Source organism: Spermophilus citellus (genome assembly GCF_964194105.1).
Source record: "Spermophilus citellus genome assembly, chromosome: 9".
NCBI classification, from domain to species: Eukaryota; Metazoa; Chordata; class Mammalia; order Rodentia; family Sciuridae; genus Spermophilus; species Spermophilus citellus.
The window spans coordinates 83,049,818-83,072,077 of NC_138191.1; the positions used below are offsets into that span (position 1 = coordinate 83,049,818).

The 22,260-nt window shown below is 34.2% G+C and overlaps 1 protein-coding gene across 3 annotated transcripts; it reads left to right on the plus strand.

Annotated features, from left to right (window-relative positions):
- Window positions 1-2,113: 2,113 nt before the first annotated feature.
- On the plus strand, window positions 2,114-22,057 carry DEPDC1 (DEP domain containing 1; the record flags this gene model as incomplete). 3 transcript variants are annotated; one of them, XM_081308753.1, is made up of 12 exons in its annotated part: window positions 2,114-2,161; window positions 5,170-5,435; window positions 9,878-10,034; window positions 10,947-11,065; window positions 11,454-11,584; window positions 12,460-12,507; window positions 15,030-15,170; window positions 16,778-17,632; window positions 18,069-18,241; window positions 19,926-20,102; window positions 21,026-21,211; window positions 21,917-22,057. In XM_081308753.1, 12 exons carry the CDS (start codon window positions 2,114-2,116, stop codon window positions 22,055-22,057), a joined length of 2,442 nt encoding a protein of 813 aa, XP_081164879.1. The 3 variants fall into 3 exon arrangements, with proteins under 3 accessions (XP_081164879.1, XP_081164880.1, XP_081164881.1); XM_081308754.1 differs by having other exon boundaries at window positions 21,923-22,057; XM_081308755.1 differs by lacking the exon at window positions 16,778-17,632.
- Window positions 22,058-22,260: the final 203 nt, after the last annotated feature.

The following is a 22,260-nucleotide window of genomic DNA, read 5'->3' on the forward strand; positions in this document are numbered from 1 at the left end:
AACTGAATCAGTGAATTAGAAGTTCAGCTGGAAGACTTCTCTCAGAACTGAGGGAAAAAATAATAAAATGAAAATTATAGAAGGAAGGCCATCAAAAAATAAGATAGATATAAGAGATCAAATAACCACTAATGGTTTCAGAAACAAGGGGGAAAACAGATTGGAGCAACTCAGAAGAAAAATGAGGAAATTTTCTCAGAACAGACCAATAATAAACAAAATTCATGAAATAAGACTCAAAACCAGGCATAGCATGGTAGAGATCAAATAACCACTAATAGTTTCAGAAACAAGGGGGAAAACAGATTGGAGCAACTCAGAAGAAAAATGAGGAAATTTTCTCAGAACAGACCAATAATAAACAAAATTCATGAAATAAGACTCAAAACCAGGCATAGCATGGTAGAATGGTTAAATCTCAAAGATAAATAAACCTTACAAACATGCAGGAAGATATTACAAAATGTTTCCTAGGAAGGAAAGATCATTTAATTGTATTACCCATAAACTTTCCTTTTAGTGATAAGAAAAAAATCATCCATTTACCAAATATTTATTAAATTCCTACTATACACTGTTTAGGGGCTGGAGTTACAGCAGTGAACAAACTGGGTACAGTGTGCCATGGGATGTATACTCTAGTGAGAATTAATGAAATTCCATGGGGATGATAGAGAAAGCCCACTAGAACAATTTCTGTCTAGATGGAAAAATGTTTTGCCTCATCATATGTAGGAGTTGATACATTCACTTTATTTTCTTTTGTGAAATCTATTGTATTAATTAGTATTAAGTTCAATTATAAGAACAAATTAACAAAGGCTTATATTTTTTCCTATATAAGTCCATAGCTAGGCAATCCATGGCCATTATAGCAGCTCAGCTATAACGGAGAGACTCCTCCATCCCTATGAATGTACCTTACACCTATCCTGCCATGTTACATTCCCCACCACCACCACAACAACAACAACATATTCCCTTACCTGTTCTTTTTACTAAATTCTGTCCTCTCAAATTGCTATTTAATTTCTAAATCATCCTACGACTTCAAATCATCAAGCAACATCTTTTCCAGGTGTACTGAGGGATTCCTCACATCATGTAACTAGTGGCAAATCATTTATTAAATGCATTAAGTCTGAGTTATGCCAAGTGGACCTCCGTCTTGGGGCAAGTATATTATATAACATAACATTAGGAACTTCCCTTCGTTTTTTTTTTTTTTTCATTTGACAAATGATTTTTTTTTTGTAGATTGACTTTTTTTTTTTTAAGTTCCAGTGATGTTTGAAGTGTCTTTAAACATAAACAGGATTCTTATTAAGGTATGGAGTAGATTTTCCTAAGGAAAGCAATTTGGTATAGTTTACACGTTTCCTCAAACTCACATGTATGTACTTGGTGGAAATCCGCTCGTGCTCCATTTCACTAACCTTTTAAGAGGAAGAGACAGCTGAACGCCCAATCGTGGCCTCTGCTAGGACAAGCAAGGGCGAGAACACTGCAACACACATCCATAAAACCTCTCAGAGGCAATGTCAGGAGAAAGCTACACCCGGTGACGCTGGGCTTTGGTGCTGACACTGCTGAAGATCCTATACACCCAGACAAAAAGAGTTGAGGTTTTGTTGTTATTGTTACTGTTGTTTGTTTTGGTTTTTGTTTGTTTTGTTTTCTTTCTTTTTCAAAATTCAAATTCCTTTAAGCCAGAGGCTGGCCCAAACAATTCTCTCTGGTACTGCCTCGCCCCTTAAGAGCATGAAAACATAATTGCACCTCGCTATCCACCGCAAGAGGGAGAAGCTGCGCCTGGAAAGCGGGTGGAGGCCCCGAGCGGGTACCTCAGCAGTTCCCCTAAACAGGCTCAACAGCACCAGCCCAGCCCACAGCTCCCACCACCTGTGCGCCGTAGCTGCAATGGGTCTCCCCACGCCCACTGCGGCTCGGAAAGCGCGGAATCACGTGACTCGGAGGCGCGGCCAATCAGCGCAGCCCTCCCAGGTATTCAAATCAACCGCGGGGCCGACAGTTGTATCCGGACAGCCGCTGCCTGGACAGCACAGACCAAGCGTCGCTTTCTGCTTCCATGGACGTCGGCCAGCGTTGACCTATGGAGGGTCGGGGTGTGCCTCCCGAGCCTTATCGGGCCACCAAGCTGGTAAGACGGCGCGGAATGGCGAGACTGGTCCGCCGGCCGGCGGCGGCCACCGCTTCGCTACAGACCGTTGGTGGTTTTACCTGGGCAGAGGGAGGCGGCCTAGGGCATCTCTGTTGGGTGGAAGGAGGGTGAGGGAAAATGGCGAGGCTCGACTTTCCCCTCTTTTGCGGGTCTGGACCTCTGCCCCCGGCTGCCTGGGGCCTGAGGGCCTTGGCGAAGCGCCGGGGGAAGGCCACTTGGTTGGACGTCGCCGCGCCTGGCGGTGCCTGGACACCGGGAACGTGATGGAATACACCGATTTTAGCCGCTTCCCACCGCGATTTACGAAACCCCAGAATTAAAAGCGGAGAGTGAGCTCTAGAGCTTGGTAGGGTCAGATTGGGCGCAAGCCCCAAAGTGCGTCCTTCCTTGGGCCTGTGGAATTTGAGGCAGGAAGTATTGGCCTAACAGCACTAGGAGAGACCGAGAGCCTCCTACTTAAGCCGGAGTAGTTTTAAGTATCCATCAGCAACCACTGTGGATGGTCACTGGATCTGTGTGGACACAGTGAATGCTGCCTGGTTCTGTGGCATTAGGGGGTTCACTTTACATCTGAGCCTCATTTTCACGTTGGTAAAATAGGCATGAAACACATGCCCACCTTAAGGGATTTCTTGAGAGGGCCTGTATATGAAAGTGTGTTGTGATGTGTACAATACCAAGCAAATTATTCTCTCAGGAATGCCCCTCAGGTATGGGCCTGTATTCTTAGGCATACTTAACAATGTGGAAAATGAGGTTTACAGAAATTAAATACTATCCCAAAAGTCACATAAACAGTAAATGGAAGAATTAGAAGAATGCAGATTTTCCAGATATGGTGAGCTTGACATGAATTCTGCTGCTCAATAAATAGTTCGTTATATCAATCAATATAAAGAATAGAATCTAGGACCGGAAAGAACCTTAATCAGTTAATACTATCACATATTTAAAATTTAGTAAATTATATGAATTATAATTTAATGAATTATATGTGGTGTAGGACGCCACAATGAAATAATGAAAACTTAACATTTACTCAACACTTAACTAGTACAAGCCCATTAGGTAGGTGCTAGTTTCCCCACCTTCTGAATAAGAAGATAAGAACAGAGAATAAAAGTAAGATCCCAGAATTCATACACAGCCCAGCACTGTGGCCCAAGCCTGTAATCCCAGCAGCTTGGGAGGCTGAGGCAGGAGGATCTCAAGTTCAAAGCCAGCATCAGCAACAGCAAGTTCCTAAGAAACTCAGTGAGACCCTGTCTCTAAACAAAATACAAAATAGGGTTATGGATGTGGCTCAGTGGTCAAGTGCCCCTGGGTTCAATCCCTTGTATCCTCACCCCCCCAAAAAAAATTCATATGCAATAAACAGTAGAACTATGGTTGGAAAATGTACCTTAGTAGTCTTACTAGAGATCACCCATAAACAACTACACCATACTGTATTTTATTTATTTATAATTTATATATGATAGCAGAATGCATTACAATTCACATTACACATACAGAGCACAATTTTTCATATCTCTGGTTGTATACAAAGTATATTCACACCAATTTGTGTCTTTATATTTGTACTTTGGATAATAGTGTCCATCATATTCTACCATTTCTAACCCCATACTCCCTACCTTCCCTTCCCACCCCTCTGCCCTATCTAGAGTTCCTCTATTTCTCCATTGCTCCCCCTCCCTACCCCACTATGAATTAGCCTTCTTATATCAAAGAAAACTTTCAGCATCTGGGTTTTGGGGATTGGCTAACTTCACATAGCATTATCTTCTCTAACTCCTTCTATTTACTTGCAAGTGCCTTGAATTTATTCTCTTTTATTGCTGAGTAATATTCCATTGTATATATATGCCACATTTTTTTATCCATTCATCTATTGAAGGTCATCTAGGTTGGAATTTTAGAACAGCCATTTTGTAATCTACTTAAGTACAGATATCCCTTTCTGTCATTTTTACTGCTGTATACCAAGCCAGTACATAGTGGGCTGCTCAATATTATAAGTTTCTTGAACAGATATATATATGAAATGGGGAGGTGTGTAAAGAAAACAGTTAACATGTTTTCAGGCCTTCTCCATTGTGATGCCTGGGCCACATATATGAGATTAGTGATAACACAGCTAATAGTCACCTACATAGGGTTACAGATTATATTTCTTGACTTCTAATACAGGATTTTTTTTCAATTAAAAAATGATGTGTTCATTCTATACCACCAACACACTCATGCTCCAGTGTTAGAGCTTTCACAAATATAAAAATTTGGCTAATGAGAGGACAATTTAGAAAATACCAGTATTTTCTTTTTAATGTAGAGGTCACCAAGTACTTAGATATGCAGTGAATTCACATTTTACTTAATTTGCCTCATCTGCTCTATGTTCATCATAAGAATCTTCAAATAAGAGATACTATAGCAAATACCTAGTAGTAAAGGCCAGTATAACTACTGCATGGCAAAAGTTTTATTTGGCCAATGCAATAATTGAGAGTACAGATTCTAGAGTCATTTACTTAGCTGTATGACCTTGGACATACTATTAATCTCTGTGTGTTATATGTGAAAAATGAAATAACAGTATCTATTCAAACAATTGTGAGAATTCAAGTGAAATAATGAATATAAATTACATTTCCTGACACAGATGCTACCAGTATATTAGTCTTAGTTGAAGTGGGAACAAAAGGAGCAAATGCTTTCCCTAGCAAGGACTTAGAGAGTTCCTCCTTTTTCCTAAGTTTCCTAAATAAACTGACCAGCCAATTAATATTTTTAGTAAAAATCTATGAAAATATTACTAGGGCACTAGAATTAGTAAAAAAAAAATCAGCAAGATATAAAGTTTTATGTAGCACATATGATTTTTTCAAAGAATTTTACAGTATAATCAGATGAGACTTAAAGAAATTTCTTTACCTAAATAGTTCAAATCAGTAAGATATTAAAATCTTTTTTAATTTTCACAGTGGAATGAAGTCACTACATCTTTTCGAGCAGGAATGCCTCTAAGAAAACATAGGCAACACTTTAAAAAATATGGCAATTGTTTCACAGCAGGAGAAGCAGTGGATTGGCTTTGTGACCTATTAAGAAATAATAGTAATTTTGGTCCTGAAGTTACAAGGCAACAAACTATTCAACTGTTGAGAAAATTTCTGAAGAATCATGTAATTGAAGATATCAAAGGTAGATGGGGATCAGAAAACCTTGATGACAACAATCAGCTATTCAGGTACTGAACTTTTATGTAACTACCAAGTAACATTACTATAAAGTTTTATCTCCACTTTTATTATGCTTTTACTATAACAGTTTTTCCAGTTAAGTAATATTTTCTTTAGAAAAGTGTTTTTAATTCAATTAAAATTATTTGGAAATGGGAGTTCATAACCCACTTGAATCAAATGTATGAAATATGATATGTCAAGAGCTTTGTAATGTTTTGAACAACTAATAAAAAAATTATTTGGAAATTGTAAGGTTAAGATAATGGCTACAAAATTCAAACTTGTTTTTTTTTATTGATTATTTAAAGCATTACATAGCTCATGATATATCATCTTTCATACATTTGACTCAAATTGTGTTTTGAACTCCCATTTTCACCCCAAATACAGATTGCAGAATCACATCTGTTACATATTCACATTTTTACATAATGCCATATTAGTGACTGTTGTATTCTGCTACCTTTCCTATCCCCTACTATCCCCCCTCCCCTCCCCTCCCCTCCCATCTTCCCTCTCTACCTCCCCTGCTGTTGTTCAATCAAACTTGTTAAATGTTTAGCATATATGATAAAATTGGAAAGGGAAACATGGCACATTATGAAAGTCTTATAACATTTCAAGGACATGATTACTGACTTATTTTCTTTTTTTAATTATTTTTTTTATTTATTTTTTTTATTGTTGGTTGTTCAAAACATTACATAGTTCTTGACATATCATATTTCACACTTTGATTCAAGTGGGTTATGAACTCCCATTTTTACCCCGTATACAGATTGCAGAATCACATCAGTTACACTTCCATTGATTTACATATTGCCATACTAGTGTCTGTTGTATTCTGCTGACTTTCCTATCCTCTACTATTCCCCCTCCCCTCCCCTCCCCTCCCCTCTTCTCTCTCTACCCCCTCTACTGTAATTCATTTCTCCCCCTTGTATTATTTTTCCCTTTCCCATCACTTCTTCTTGTATGTAATTTTGTATAACCCTGAGGGTCTCCTTCCATTTCCATGCAATTTCCCTTCTCTCTCCCTTTCCCTCCCACCTCTCATCCCTGTTTAATGTTAATCTTCTTCTCATGCTCTTCGTCTCTACTCTGATCTTAGTTACTCTCCTTATATCAAAGAAGACATTCGGCATTTGTTTTTTAGGGATTGGCTGGCTTCACTTAGCATAATCTGCTCTAATGCCATCCATTTCCCTCCAAATTCTATGATTTTGTCATTTTTTAATGCAGAGTAATACTCCATTGTGTATAAATGCCACATTTTTTTTTTTATCCATTCATCTATTGAAGGGCATCTAGGTTGGTTCCACAGTCTTGCTATCGATGTAGCAGTGTCCCTGTAGCATGCTCTTTTTAGGTCTTTAGGGAATAGACCCAGAAGGGGAATAGCTGGATCAAATGGTGGTTCCATTCCCAGCTTTCTAAGAAATCTCCATACTGCTTTCCAAATTGGCTGCACCAATTTGCAGTCCCACCAACAATGAACAAGTGTACCCTTTTCCCCACATCCTCGCCAGCACTTGTTGTTGTTTGACTTCCTAATGGCTGCCAATCTTACTGGAGTGAGATGGTATCTGAGGGTGGTTTTGATTTGCATTTCTCTGACTGCTAGCGATGTTGAGCATTTTTTCATGTACTTGTTGATTGATTGTATGTTACTGACTTATTTTCATGCATTCTGTAGTTAAGGCAAACTCACGGGTTCTTACCTTTAAATAACATAATTCAATCTAAAAATACATGTCACAATAGTACACTTTGTATGACAACAGAAAACAACACCATTTAAGAGAATACGTATCAAGTAGTCTTCATGTATCAGAAACTCTGCTTTATGATTTACGGGTATATATAAGACCATTTTTACAAATGAGAATGCTGAGACCATGCTTCACCAAATCTTGTTCTGTCTGCATTGTTCTTCCACTTGAAGCACTATACACATTTATGAGACTATTAAACTAAAACATTCTTCTCAACTCCTTTATCTCTTCTATGAAGGCTTTTTTTTCTTTTACTATGTTAGTATTTTCCAAATTAAATGTCTTAGAAATGGATTCTTTCCTTTTGTGTTAATTCATTTTCTATTACTATTAAAGAATACCTGAGAGTGGATAATTTATGAGGAAAGTTTATCTTGGCTTATGGTTTTAGAAGCTAGGTAATCCATTATTGGGCAGCCACATCTGGTAAGGGTCTCATGCAACATCAGCATGGCAAAAAAGCAGAAGGGCAAGCAGAAGAGGCAAAATATGAAAAATACCTACATTTTGGTAGTAACTAATTGAGTCCTGCCAGAGCCAGAACTCCTTCCAAAGAAATGTTAATCCTTCTTAATGCCCCATCACCTCTTAAATGTCACACTCCCTCTCTACCCCATTATTTTGGGAATAAAATTTCAACATGAATTTCAGAGTGGAAAATCATACTACCTATATACCAAAATGAATTTGTTTCATACATGTAAATTACAAGCATATGAATAACACTTTACAAATCTTCCCTCTTAATTATTTCTAAGTCATCTTTGTGGCCTGCTTTGCACCTATTCATCCTTTAACTTACTTGTCTGAAAGTTTTGGGCTTTGAATTCACTTTACCTTGCTCTCTGGACAGTCTCATGTTATGCCTTCAACTGCTTTGTCTCCAACCCAAATTTCCTGAGCTTTAGACCCATTTCTTCACCTACATAGGCATTTCAAATAGAGTATGTAGAAAATCACTATCACCCCTTTTGTCTTCTCTATCTAAATGAATAGCCTCCCTCCCTTTAGTTGTCTTCTTTCCCTACTCCTCTTTAAATGTAATTTAATTATTACACTGTCTACTGTGCTACCTAAATAGTTCTCTGATCTGTACACTTATCTCTCCAATATGAATCCTCTTTTTGTTAGATTATTCTTTCTTTCCTGCATTTCTGCATAACTACTCAGCTAGACTCTCTGCCTCTAGTTTTTTAAATGGTAACAAAAATCTAAAATACCTCGCAATAAAGGTTACTAAAAATGTTTAAGACCTTATTGGATAAAGTTGTTATTAATGGAAATTAATGGACAAAAATATCCTGTTTATAAATAGACAATACCCTGTTTATAAAATAGACAGTATGATATGTATGTCAGTTCTTCCACATTTATGTATGAATTTAGTACATTTTCATCCCAAATCTCAATATAACTTTTTGTAGAATTTGAAAAGTAAATTCTAAAATTCATTTGATAAAGGCCAAAGGCAGTTTTTAAGAATAAAAAGGAGAGAATTGCCTTACCTGATATCTGGACTTAAATTCCCTTAAATGCTGCAAAAAGAAACCCACACATAGATGGGAACTCAGTATAAGTTATACATGACTCAGACATCTAAACATGAAAAATTAAGCTGTTATTAGAGAATTAAAAAGTATCTGTAGAGCTGAATTTTGTAAAGCCGGGCATGGTGGTGCATACCTGTAATCCCAGTGACTCAAGAGGCTAAGGCAAGAGGATCACTAGTTCAAAGCCAGCCTCAGCAACTTGGTGAAGCCCTAAACAACTTTGTGAGACCCTGTCTCAAAAAAAAAAAAAAAAAAAATTAAAAGGGCTGGGGATGTAGCTTAGTGGTAAAGCACCTCTGGGTTCAATCTCCAGTATTTCCACCCCTTGCCCCCTGCAAAAAAAAAAAGAAAGTATTTGTATGACAGTAGAGTAAGAAAGAACTTCTAATGTCTCTAAAAAGATATGTATAAATTTGATGTATAATAAGAGAAACCATGAGTTGAAAAAAATACCAGACCAGAGACCACATATTGTTCAGACATATCTTGAAAATATAAAAGCATGGACACTAACTATAGATTTATGATTTCCTTTATGCAGGGGAGGAGAAAAAAATGGAATATGCAAAGATTTTTCTTTTACTTTAAAAAGAAAGATAGTGAAATCTTAATCAAAATGTCAATGATTGTATCACTTGATAGTTAACATGTGAATGTTGACTTATATTATGTTCTGGACTTTTTTATATCTTGGAAATATTTTATGTTAAAATGAAAGGAGGAAAAACAACATTATAACCAAAAGGAGCAAGAAACTAAATTTGGGAAATTAGGATAAACAGGCAAAAGTCATAAAATATATACAAACTAAATAACTTATCAAAGGAGTTTAGAAAATTTTTGCATTGTAGAACTATTTTGTGTGTAAGAAATACTTCTCCAACAAAAGTGATTATAATAGTAACCCTGAATTGTCCGTAAATAAAATTAAAATGTGCACCATATACTAAAGAAAGCAAGAATCTATTAAAAATATTTTTAAAAGTATAAAAGGAAAATTAATTCATGTAGAATCTTCATTCCTTGGTGATATAAGCAAATCAGGGTCTTTGTGTGAGTTTTAAATTAGGATATAAAAATTAGTTTCTCATATTGTTTAATTGAATATTATTTTTAAACCAGATTTCCTGCAACTTCACCACTTAAAACTCTTCCACGAAGACATCCAGAATTGAGGAAAAACAGCATAGAAAACTTTACAAAAGATAAAGATAGTGTTTTTAAATTAAGAAATTTATCTCGTAGAACTCCTAAGAAGCATGGATTACATTTCTCTCAGGTAAAATGCCATTTATTAATCACTATTTTTAATGTAAATACTGTGTGCTTAATAATAAGAGTATTAAAAGTAGTTGTGCTTTAATATTGAAGCCAATACAGAAATTTATCAATGTTATATTCTAAAACTATGTATGTGAATTTATTTCATACACAGAAATAATGATAAAAATGACAGACATTGAAAATGATATTTATATAATTTAATAATGTTTTGTTAGATTATTTTTCTTTCTTCCCTGGTATGCTAATTAGCCTTCCATCACTGTGACAGAATATCTGAGAGAATCAACTTAAATGGATGAAAGATTTATGTAGGCTCAGTTTCAGGGGTTTTAGTCCATGGTCAGTTGGCTCTCTTGCTTTGGAGTATGTTGAAAGACAATACGTCATCGTGGGAGATGTGTGGCAGAGGAAACTGCTCTCCTCATAGCAGCTGAGAATTAAAAGAGCAAGGAAAGGACAGGGTCCCAATATCCTCTTCAGAGGCACCGCACAATGACTTAACCTCCTTTCATTAGGCCCCAGCTCCTAAAGTTTCCACCACATCTCAGTAGTAATGCCATAGGTTAGGGACCAAGTCTTCAATGCATGGACCTTTGGGGCACATTTAAGATCAAAACTATGTCACTACATAACTCCTCAACTAATCTCTCTTGCTTCTAGTAATGTGAGCAATATTTAGAAATAGTTGATTTTTTTTATGTTAGTGGCAGCTACAAAAACAAAAACTCTTTTACCAGATGCTATATTATTTCTTCAAGCAACACTTACATTGTAGCTCCATAATAGCCTTATACTTACATTGTAGCTCCATAATAGCCTAAAACTACTAAGTATTAAGAGTGGTACCTGTTCAATATTTCCTTACTTTGAGCATAACAAATTAAACAATAGTACTTCTTTTTTTCAGGAAAATGCAGAGAAAAGGAATCATGAAATAATCATTGAAGATCAAGAAAACTCAATTGATAAGAGAGAAATAAGCCAGGAAGATATTGAAGAAGTTTGGAGATATATTATTCTGATCTAGTAAGATAAAACTAAGCTAAAATCAAGTTTCTGAAACATTTTGATGATTCATTTGACATTTTCTAAAAATATATAAATGAATGAGAACAGATTAACTCTTAAAACTTTTGTATATGTTTCCTAATAAATGCTTTACCTTAGAAATAAAATACTTCCAGTATAATTTGCTTTTTCTTTGAATTAAAGTCATGCCTATAGTTTATGTTCTACATTGGAATCCTTTGAATGTTATTAATATAAATATATTTAAAAGTAGATGTTACATATAAGCTTTGGGAGTTTGGTTAAGGAAAAAAAAATATTCTGATGACTTTATTCTTTCCAGTCATACTCATATTCTATTTCTCTTATTTTATGGAGGAAAAAAAATTTTATTCTTTCTTTTCAGCCTGCAAACAATTTTAGGTGTGCCATCCCTAGAAGAACTGATAAATCCAAGCCAAGTAATTCCTCAATATATAATGTATAACATGACCAATACCAGTAAGCATGGAGTAGTTGTACTACAAGACAAATCAGGTTGGTATTAATAAAAGAAAAATGGAATCTTTCCTAACTTAGTAACAAAGAGCACAGCTATAGTGGAGAACAAAGAGACCCAAATTTAGAAAGTGGAATATTTTTATTGAGGGTCTATTATTTTATATACATGTTATAGTAGTTATATACATGTTTTAGTAGTAACAGTGGAAAAATTTTTAAGTGAATATTATTCATGCTATTATAAGAAATTATTTAACTGCTAAGATGAATTCATGCATGCATTTTTAAAATGACAGGTTAAGCATTTAAAAGGAAAAAATAATAAAATCTGTTGATTTTCCACATTTATCTTGAGATACACAGTGTGCAAGGCATTGGGCTAATGATGAACAAGGAGCTAGGATTGTGGCTCAGTGGTACAGTGCTTGCCTAGGACATGTGACGCACTAGGTTTGATCCTCAGCACACATAAAAATAATAAAATAAAGGTACTGTGTCCATCTACAACTAAAAATTTTTTTTAAAAAAAGTAATGATGAACAGGATAAAAATGGTGACTGTTGAAAAGATTTTAAGCAAGCCTCATTGTACAGTACCCTAACATTCAGATATAGTTCATTTCAATCATAGGTCTCACCAAGTCAGTAGCATTCAAGCAGCATAGCAACAGATGGAACCAAACTAAGGATGAAAATGGTGATGTAGTTAAAAATGAAGATTAAGAGCTTATGTCTAAACATATCCCCAAATAGTTCTTAATTTGGGCTCAGCCAATTATTTTATGTATTATAGACAGTGTCAAACTCAAGATCTCTATAACTTTTTCAAACTTAAGTGTGAAGTTCTAAAATATACTATCACAAAAATTATGGGACTTCCTAAATAATTTTTATTTTTTTTTGTGTGTCTAGATGACCTTCCTCACTGGGTATTATCTGCCATGAAGTGCCTAGCAAATTGTAAGTTAAATTATTCATATAAATATGTTTTATATCGATGGTATTTAACAAGAATCAAGGAATTTTTAATTAACTCATAAAAATCCTAATAAAATTAAAATAATGTTGTTTCTCTTGATGGTTAAGTGAAAATCTAGTAGAATCTATTACTTATGGAGCCTAAAGTAATGTTTTCCATGCAGAAAGTGATTCTATAAGCCCATCACTTATTGCTTAGTTCACATAAATCATAATCATAGGCTAGAGAATTTTAAAGGATTTTTAGGTAAAACCAGACTACAGTAATTACCTCAGTGAGAAGCCAGAGGGTTCAAATGGTCACTTGGAAGTAAAACAGCATGTAAGGTAGAAAAGATTCAATCAAAAATGAAGTTTCGTAAAGCCTACTTCATTCCTTTTTTCCTTGTACGTGGCTTCAATATTCAGGTGCTTTATTACATGCTACTAGTCCAAAGGATATATAATAGGACTTTTATGTTTATGAAAAAAAGATTTGTCGCTAATTCAGAAATAATATTATTTCAGTGATCAGTCTTTTGCATAGTGATAGTGACAATTGATTTTCATAATTTAAGATCTTGATTAAGCCCTAATTGGTTTCAAAATAAATTTTGAAAAATTTTAAAGATATATGCTTCTAAATCATAAAAATTTAACTTTATTTTAGTAATTTTAGTTATAGATGTAGTACAGATTCTAGTTCTTATAAATTCAGTGTTTTTAAAAATTCTAATATGGTTTTATTAATGTTCAGGATAAGTATTTATTCCTTTGTTGTCCACTGGGTGTCAATGTGACAAAATAACAGAATAAATAGCAATGAAGTAAATAAGTTACAGAAACACTTTAAATTAAGGTAAAGATCCTTCCTGTTCATAAACTTCAAACTTAATTTCTATTTCAAGCTTCCTTACCTAATTCACTTCTCTCTCATTCTTGGCTCATAGTTGACAACTCCGATAAGCACATTGATAAAGTCTCCTCTGATATCCATTTTTAGGGATTTCTTTTCTTTCATTTCCCAAAGCATGTTATACCAAAATGATACCTAATATATAACTTACTAAAATTCAATTTAATAGCAGTGTATTTAGAGACAAAATTAAAAATTTTTACTTATTATTTAATACCCCAGAGTAATTCTGTGAGATATAAGAATCAATAATCAATATTCTCAATTTTTTTCCCAGAGGAAAAAAATCAAGACCCTCTGAGTTTTCTGGTAATGTGAAGGAGTTAGAGCTCAAACCTAAGTTCTCATAACTATAAATTCTTTATTATTTCCAGTAAACATATGTTTTCTGTCCTAGAAAACATTCCAATAATAATGAAGCATATTCAGAATATTTCTTGTATCTTCCGTAAAAAAAAAAAAAATATCTATTTTGCAGTACATAAAATCCATGTTAGTCTTTAACCTATTTGTGTGTGTGTTGTGTGTTTCTTAATCTTTTTTATTGTGTGTGCTTATACTTGTTTGGTTATACAAAAGTTTGGAAACAGATATAAAAGATTATTTGGACTTAGGAAGAGAGATTTTAACTTGACAGATGGTCTAGTGACTTTAAAATCTGAATGCATATCATAGCCACTAGGGAGACTCTACAGAGATTCTGATTTGGTTGACTCAATAAATCAAGGATTTTTTTCTCTCTTTTTTTTTTTTTAAACTATGCCCCACAATATACTTAAAATGAAGATTTCTGAGTCAGTGTTTGGAAACCACTAAATTTAATGAACCAGAAGCAAATATTTTTAGATCAGTATATTCCTAGATTCACCTCTGTGGATTCTGATCTGTGTACAGAAACTTGTATTTTTAATAAATGTATTGGATGATATATGTATCTATGAACCATACTTTAAATGTTATTAGACCTAAAAGTCCTGGGCCTTGTTTTCATTTTATATGCTATATGTTCTAATTCTAGCTTCACCATCAAGGGCTTTTTCATCTGATGCAAGTTACTCTAAGCCTTAGTTTTCTTAAATGTAAAATGTGATCCAGTCTTATTTCTGAGGAAAACATTAATGAGTTGTCATGAAAACTCCCCCCATGGTTTAAAAAATACTAAATTTTTTTTCTTTTTTTATAACTTTTCAGGTATTAAAATAGTATTAAAAAAACTGCTGGGGCTGTAGCTCAGTGGCAGAGCACTTGCCTAGCATGTGTGAGGCACTGGGTTCAATCCTCAGCACCACATAAAAATAAAGAAATAAAATAAAGGCATGCTGTCCATCTACAACTAAAAAAATTAAATAACTCCCTTATGCAATACAAGTATTATACTTTAATACGTATTTTTAAAATTGTGTTTATTTATTTTTTCTTTTTTTTTAATATTTATTTTTTAGTTTTCGGTGGGCACAACATCTTTGTTTGTATGTGGTGCTGAGGATCGAACCCGGGCCGCATGCATGCCAGGCGAGCGCACTACCGCTTGAGCCACATCCCCAGCACCATAAACTTGTATTTAAATTAAAATATATTTTGATTATTTATTTTTCCTTCTACATTTTAGGGCCAAGAAGTAATGATACAAATAACCCAACTTATGTTGGATTTGAGCGAGATGTATTCAGAACAATCGCAGATTATTTTCTAGATCTCCCTGAACCTCTACTTACATTTGAATATTATGAATTATTTGTGAACATTTTGGGTATGTATGGATTTTACTAAAGTTTTCAAGTTTCTTAAAATTTAAAAGGTGTCTAAAAATACAGGTAACAAGGTGTAGTGGCACACCTCTTTTCCTAGCTATTCAGTAGGAGGAATGTTCAAACCCATGAGCTTGAGGACAGTCTGGCTAATATAGCAAGACCCTGTCTCAAAAGAAAAAAAGAAATGTCTATAGAAGCATGAGTAAATATGAAAGTAGTAGGCTATAATACTATGGTTGCTGTTTTGTTGTTTTCTAATTATTCAGATATGTTGTTCCAACACCAGGTGTCCTGACATCAATTTAGTGTCATACAATTCAATGTATTTCTAAAACTTTAGCTACCCAGAGTTAGCCTAAACCCCACAGGTTAAGGGTTCAGTTACATAAGAGTGTCCTCATTTCAGATGCCAGCAGCAAATGAGGTACCTAGGCTATCTGTTTCTCTCCAGCCAGCTATCAGTTCAGGAGATCACTCAAACCCCTCTCAGGTTCAGTAATTCTCTACAACTCACAGAACTCAGGAAAGTATTTTACTTATGATTATCAGTTTGTTATAAAAGATAAGAACTCTGGAACGGCTAAAGGAAAGGGATGCAAATGGCAAGGTATGGAGTTGAACAGAATCACAGAGCCTCTGTGCCCTCTCTGGGAAGACTATCTCACAGTACATCCATGTATTCACCAACCCATAAATTTCATTAGTGTCATTGTTCCAGAGTTTTAATTGAAGTTTTATTTACTCAGGCATGATTGATTAAATCATGGACTTTTGGTCCTTCCCTTGTAGGTGGGGCTCAACATTCTGACCTTGAAGCATGGCCAATCATAAGTTACATTAGCATAATAGGTTCCTTGTGAATAACAAAACTTTTAACATTCGGGTAATTCAAAGGTATTAGAAGCTCCATGTCAGGCATCAAGAATAAAAATATAGGTACAGTATCCCCTCTGTATCTCTGGTTTCCATATCCGTGGAGTCAACCAACCCAAGATTGGACATATTGAGAAAATTTATAATTAAAAAAGATTGCAGCTGTATTGAATATGTACAGACTTATTTTCCTTGTCATTATTCTTAAATAATATAACAATTCTTTTCATAGTATTAACATTGTGTTGAATCTTATATGAAATATAGAGGTTATTTAAAATATATGGGAGTATATGCCAGGTTATATACAAGTATTATACTATTTTATGTAAGAGACTTATGTAAGTACATTTTGGTGTCCATGGGCAATCCTAGAATGAGTTCCCCAAGGATACCAACAGATGACTGTAAATTTCTATTATACCATGGTTGTCTTGTAATTAAGAGGTTTCTGGTACTTCTAGAATGAGGGCAGATGTTTTTAAATGAATTTTGACTTGATCTGTTTAATTAGGATGTTACTTATATCACAAAAAAAGGGAAACCTCTAGTCAATCTTGCATGTTTATAACTGAATGTTGCATGTGTCCTATTTAAATGCCTTCCACATTAAGCAGCTATTTGTACTATACTAACAACATGTACCATAGTGATGCTTTGTTTTTTAACTGTACTATTATTTTTGTTCACTGTCATACAGTTGCATCTTAATTTTTGTTTCATTTCCTGGTAGTTGTTTGTGGCTACGTCACAGTTTCAGATAGACCCAGTGGGATACATAAAATCCAAGATGATCCAGAGACTTCAAAAAAAACCCTTCACTTAAACAATCTGAATTCCTTCAAATCAACTGAATGTCTTCTTCTTAGTCTGCTTCACAAAGACAAAAACAAAGAAGAATCAGACTCTACTGAGAAACTACAGATAAGTGATCAAGGATTTCAAGAAAGATGTGCTAAGAAATTGCAGCTAGTTAATTTAAGAAACAGAAGAGCCAGTGCCAATGACATAATGGGAGGAAGTTGTCATAATTTAATAGGCTTAAGTAGTATGCATGTTCTGGCCTCTAACATCAAACCAAGGTGCTCTTCTTTGGAGGGAATTATAGATATGCCTGAGAATTCAAATAAAAAGGTGTCTAGTACCTTCCATCAATCTATTAAGAACATAGAAGGACAAAATAATAAACAATTTTTAGAGTCAGAGCTGAACCAGGAATTTTTATTGAATCTTCATTCAGAGGAAAGTGTTCAAAAACCACTCTGTGTTGGGTTTAAGAGAACTTCTACATTGACTATTCAAGACCAAGAAGAATTATGTCATGGAAAATGCAAGTCAAAACAACTTTGTAGATCTCAGAGTTTACTTTTAAGAAGTAGTACAAGACGGAGTAGTTATATCAATACACCAGTGGCTGAAATTATCATGAAACCAAATCTTGGAAAAGGGAGCACAAGTGTGCAAGCAGCTATGGACAGTGAACTCGGAGAGTCTAGTACCACAATCAATAAAAGACTTTGCAAAAGTACAATAGAACTTTCAGAAAATCCTTTACTTCCAGCTTCTTCTGTGTTGACTGGCACGCAAAGTAAGGTTGTTGCTTCCAGTGCACGAAAAATTAATTTTTTGTGTTTACTAACTCTGTATTTTGCTTATATTGCTCTTCTTCTCTGAAATTGCTTATTCTTTTTCCTCCAAAAGATATTACTGTAAAGGACTTTGTCATGACATAACCAAGATTTACTCAACCTTCTTAAAGCACTTACTTTCTTTTTCTTCAATTTTGCTTATTGTCACTTTCTTTTTAATAAGTGAATAATTTTAATAATTAGAAATATGTTATGAGGAAAATAATGAGACTCTTGTTATGTTTTTGAGGAATATGGAAATTTCTACATAGTCAAAAGAAATTAAATTCTAAGATATTATCTTAACCTCTTTTTATAACTATATATACTGGTAGTATGAAAGCAACTAGTATCATTGATGAACTTTTTTGGGGTGGGGGTGACTTTACCTTCTAGGTTTGCTGCAACCTCATTTAGAGAGAGTTGCCATCAATGCACTGCAGTTATGTTGTTTGTTACTTCCCCCACCAAATCGTAGACGGCTTCAACTTTTAATGCGCATGATTTCTCGAATGAGTCAAAATGTTGATATGCCCAAACTCCATGATGTAATGGGTACAAGATCACTGGTAAGTTTATTTCTTATGGAAATGATAAATTCTGATTCGTAATTTGTTTTGTGAAAAAACAAATGAAAAAAGAAAACAATCTATCTTAAAGTACTACTCAAGTGAATCCTGATCTTGGAAGTCCTACATTCCTGAGTTAGAAAGACTTAGAAATTTAACTTTTCCTAGCAGCAAATATTTGTGTACTAATCTTTTTGCCCAGTCTGTTATACTTTTGTATCCTGGTATTAATCTTGACAGAGGACTTTGCCTTCTCATGCATCCTATATAGCTTCCTAATGATAGATCTACAGTCAGATCACATTATGCTAGTTTGTGCCAATTCTTTTTGGTGGGAAAAGAAGAGGATGCTATATCATAGATAGTGTTTGACCCTTAAGGGTACTAGAGCTCTGTGAAAGTGGAAAACTAAAGATAAATCCATTTATAATAAGTGTTTCAGAGTATGGTGGGAGGAAAGGTATATTTGATGAATTATGATAGCAAGTCATCATGGTAGAAAAAGTTGGGAAACATTATTACCAAGCAGTCTCAGGCTTCTTAGACAATGAGGATTGAGGCATTTATATACATATTATTGTTGAAAATGAATCTTTGAAATGATCTGTTGCCTCTAAGAACTGCTACTTTCTTAGGCTGCAGCTTGTCACAGTAAGGAATCTATAGCTATGCTCTGTTTTTCCACTCATTATAATGCCAGTTCTTTTATAGTGACAGACGTAATATAAAGAAGGAGAACTATTCTTGAGTAATTATGGCACTATTAAGAAGAATAAGTTTTTAAGAGAAGATGTTTGAGAAACATTAAGTGAGAAGGAGATAATTTTGGTTTTATATTTTTGGTTTTAAAATTATAAGACATTCAAGTAAAATTTATCCAACAAAATATTGGGAATGTGAGCAAGGTGAACAAAAGGTCACGACAGAGGAAGTTTTTATTGAGTCATCCACATAGAGATGGTAATTGAAGATAATAAAAGAGGTTTAAGAATATAGAAAAGAGCAAAAAGCTGAGGACTGAGCCTTGGAACTAGAAAGAAAAACCATTCTGATTATTATAGAATGAGTGTGGGCGTGTGTGTTAGTGGATTTATATGGATACGAGTGAGAGTGATAAGTTTTGAAACAAAATTTATCTCAAGATATAAAGATTTCTACAACAGAACTGAAAAATGTGTGTATTAATTTGCTGTTTAAAGACTGATAGAATAAGCTTTAACAACTATTTTCCAGAGTTTTAAAAGATATAGTGCCAAGTTTGCAACCTCTGCTGAATATATATTCTGTGTGCGTGATATATTCTCCTGGTTTATATTTTTGTGAAATTAATTTAATGTGGTAAGTTCCTGTCTTCTAATAACTTTTTAAACAACATATCCATGTGGTATTAATAGAACCTGCGGTATTTACAGATATAATTGTGACAAAACTGAAGATAAACCTAAACCTTATTATAGCCCTTTAGAATTATGTTAAGGAAATACTTAACAAGGACTTTAAAAAGGACTTAAACATATTAGAATTTTTACCTTTCTAATTGTAATAAATTACTATACTCATTTTTAATGTGAAGTCTGCTTGTCACTTTATCTCAATATTTCACATAGTGCTGCCTGGAAATTACTGATATTCTAATTTATATGAAACCTTAAATTCTTAAAGTCAAATTTTTTGCTGTTTCTAGATGATACACACTTTTTCTCGGTGTGTGCTGTGCTGTGCCGAAGAAGTGGATCTTGATGAGCTTCTTGCTGCAAGATTAGTTTCTTTCTTAATGGATCATCATCAGGAAATTCTTCAAGTACCTTCTTACTTACAGACTGCAGTAGAGAAACATCTTGACTACTTAAAAAAGGGCCACGTAGGTATTTTTGAATCTTAAAAGTCTGTGCATTCGTCATTTGCACATGTCAAACTTATCTCAAACTAGCCCCATCAGAAAGGGAGATTTTATCAATGCATCTAAAAAACTTCTAAAAGTCAGTAGTGTAGACATAGAACTAGGAATCTGTGCCCATTCTACCATCTCTTATATACATTTCAGTCCTATTTTTGACAAATGCCTCTATCACATGATGGGGAATATGGCTGATTAAAGTTCATGCATCACACCCTATGTTTAGAATACAAAGAAAAAGAGCCAACCCTCCACCCCCAATTTGAAAAGTTCTGGGTTTGGACTCTCAATTGGCCCGATCCAGATTAAATATGCATTCTTTGGGTGATTGAGTATAAGTAAGATAGAAAGAGGGTCATATTCTAATTGGTTCTACATAGATTAGATCAGAATTTGTTTTTCAAAAAAGGTAGAGGGAACAACATGGGAAGGAATTATTAAAAGAGAAAAGGCATACTGAGCAGCCAAGAACAACAGGTAACTGCTGTATTCAGCTTAGGCTGACCAGCACATGCATTTGTGCTTTCTCTCATCTAATATTGTCCTGGCTTATGATAATTACAACCATTTTATACAATTGCTTTCTGTTATCAATGGATGCCCATTAATATCATGCCCCTAAGCCTCAAAAACAGTAGGTGGATACTTTATTACTAAGTCATAATATTGATGTTTTATGCTGAATTATAAAACCCAGTAGGCTGTAGAACTAAAATTTTGATACTACTGACTCATCACTACTGCATAATACAATTTTCTTAATGCATTGAATGATTGATAAGTAGCAAAATAAATCAGTACTAGATCTCATCAAAAGAATGCTTTACCAAATAAGGACATGATCAAAATCAATAGATTGTTTTACTATCTCATGTTGTTCACTACAGGTTAAAAATCCTGGAGATGGACTATTTGCTCCTTTGCCAACTTATTCTTATTGTAAACAAATTAGTGCTCAGGAGTTTGATGAACAAAAGGTTTCTACCTCTCAAGCAGCAATTGCAGAACTTTTAGAGAATATTATTAAAAATAAGAGTTTGCCTCTAAAAGAGAAAAGAAGAAAACTAAAACAGGTAAGAGAATGAGCAAGTGCTCAGTCATATTTGTAATATGCTGTAAGTTGTTGTCGTTTTATAACATTTAGAATTTAATTTCTTATTTCAATCATTTGGAACTTAAATTTTAAGTGTATAAGCTACATATTATGGTACATTATATGTAAGCATTAAACTACTTCTAAAATATATCCTGAATCATAAATTTTAAAATATTAGCAATAATAATGGTACTCTCCTTGTTTCTGGTGTTTTGTGTAATTACAGCTGAAATTAGCCTAGAAAAGCAATTATAAATCTGGACATAGTTTGGGTGAGTCATCACTATCATTTAGAAACTCTAGCTTTAATCCAAACCCCAGTTGCTCCATAATTCTAGTAAGACTAATTCTAAGTTGGAAACACTCAAAGAAATGTGAACTGTACCAGATCCCTGAGACCTTCATGGCTTTCCAATTGAAAAGATCTGGAAATTAAGGGGAGAATTAGCAATAAAAAAGAATCCTAGAATATCATTGCCAACAGGGATCTAAAAGATCTTCTAGTGTACCTTTCACATATATGAAAAGAAAGGGAAGGAGGAGCAAGGATAAAATGAAAGGCTATTGTCTCTGTAATCCATCTTTGAGAAATTCGCTAAATTTTTATCACAAATGTTGAGCTCTGGCATCAACTAGGGAAATAAGTGTTAAATACCTTCTAATTTCTCATCTTATTTTTAAGTTTCAGAAGGAATATCCTTTGATATATCAGAAAAGATTTCCAACCACAGAGAGTGAAGCAGCACTTTTTGGTGAGAAACCTACAATCAAGCAACCAATGTTGATTTTGAGAAAACCAAAGTTTCGTAGTCTAAGATACTAACTAAATTAAAAATTATCTAATACTTGTCGAACTTTGATAAATGAAGCCATATCTGTGAATCTAGCTATTAAAATGGGATTCTCTTATTAGTCAGGTTTCTCTTATGTAAACACATGATGTGAGGATGTGCCAAATAGTTTTCAATTTGAGACTGTGAAAGACTACTGAATCTCAACTGAGAAAGCATAACAATAGGCAATACC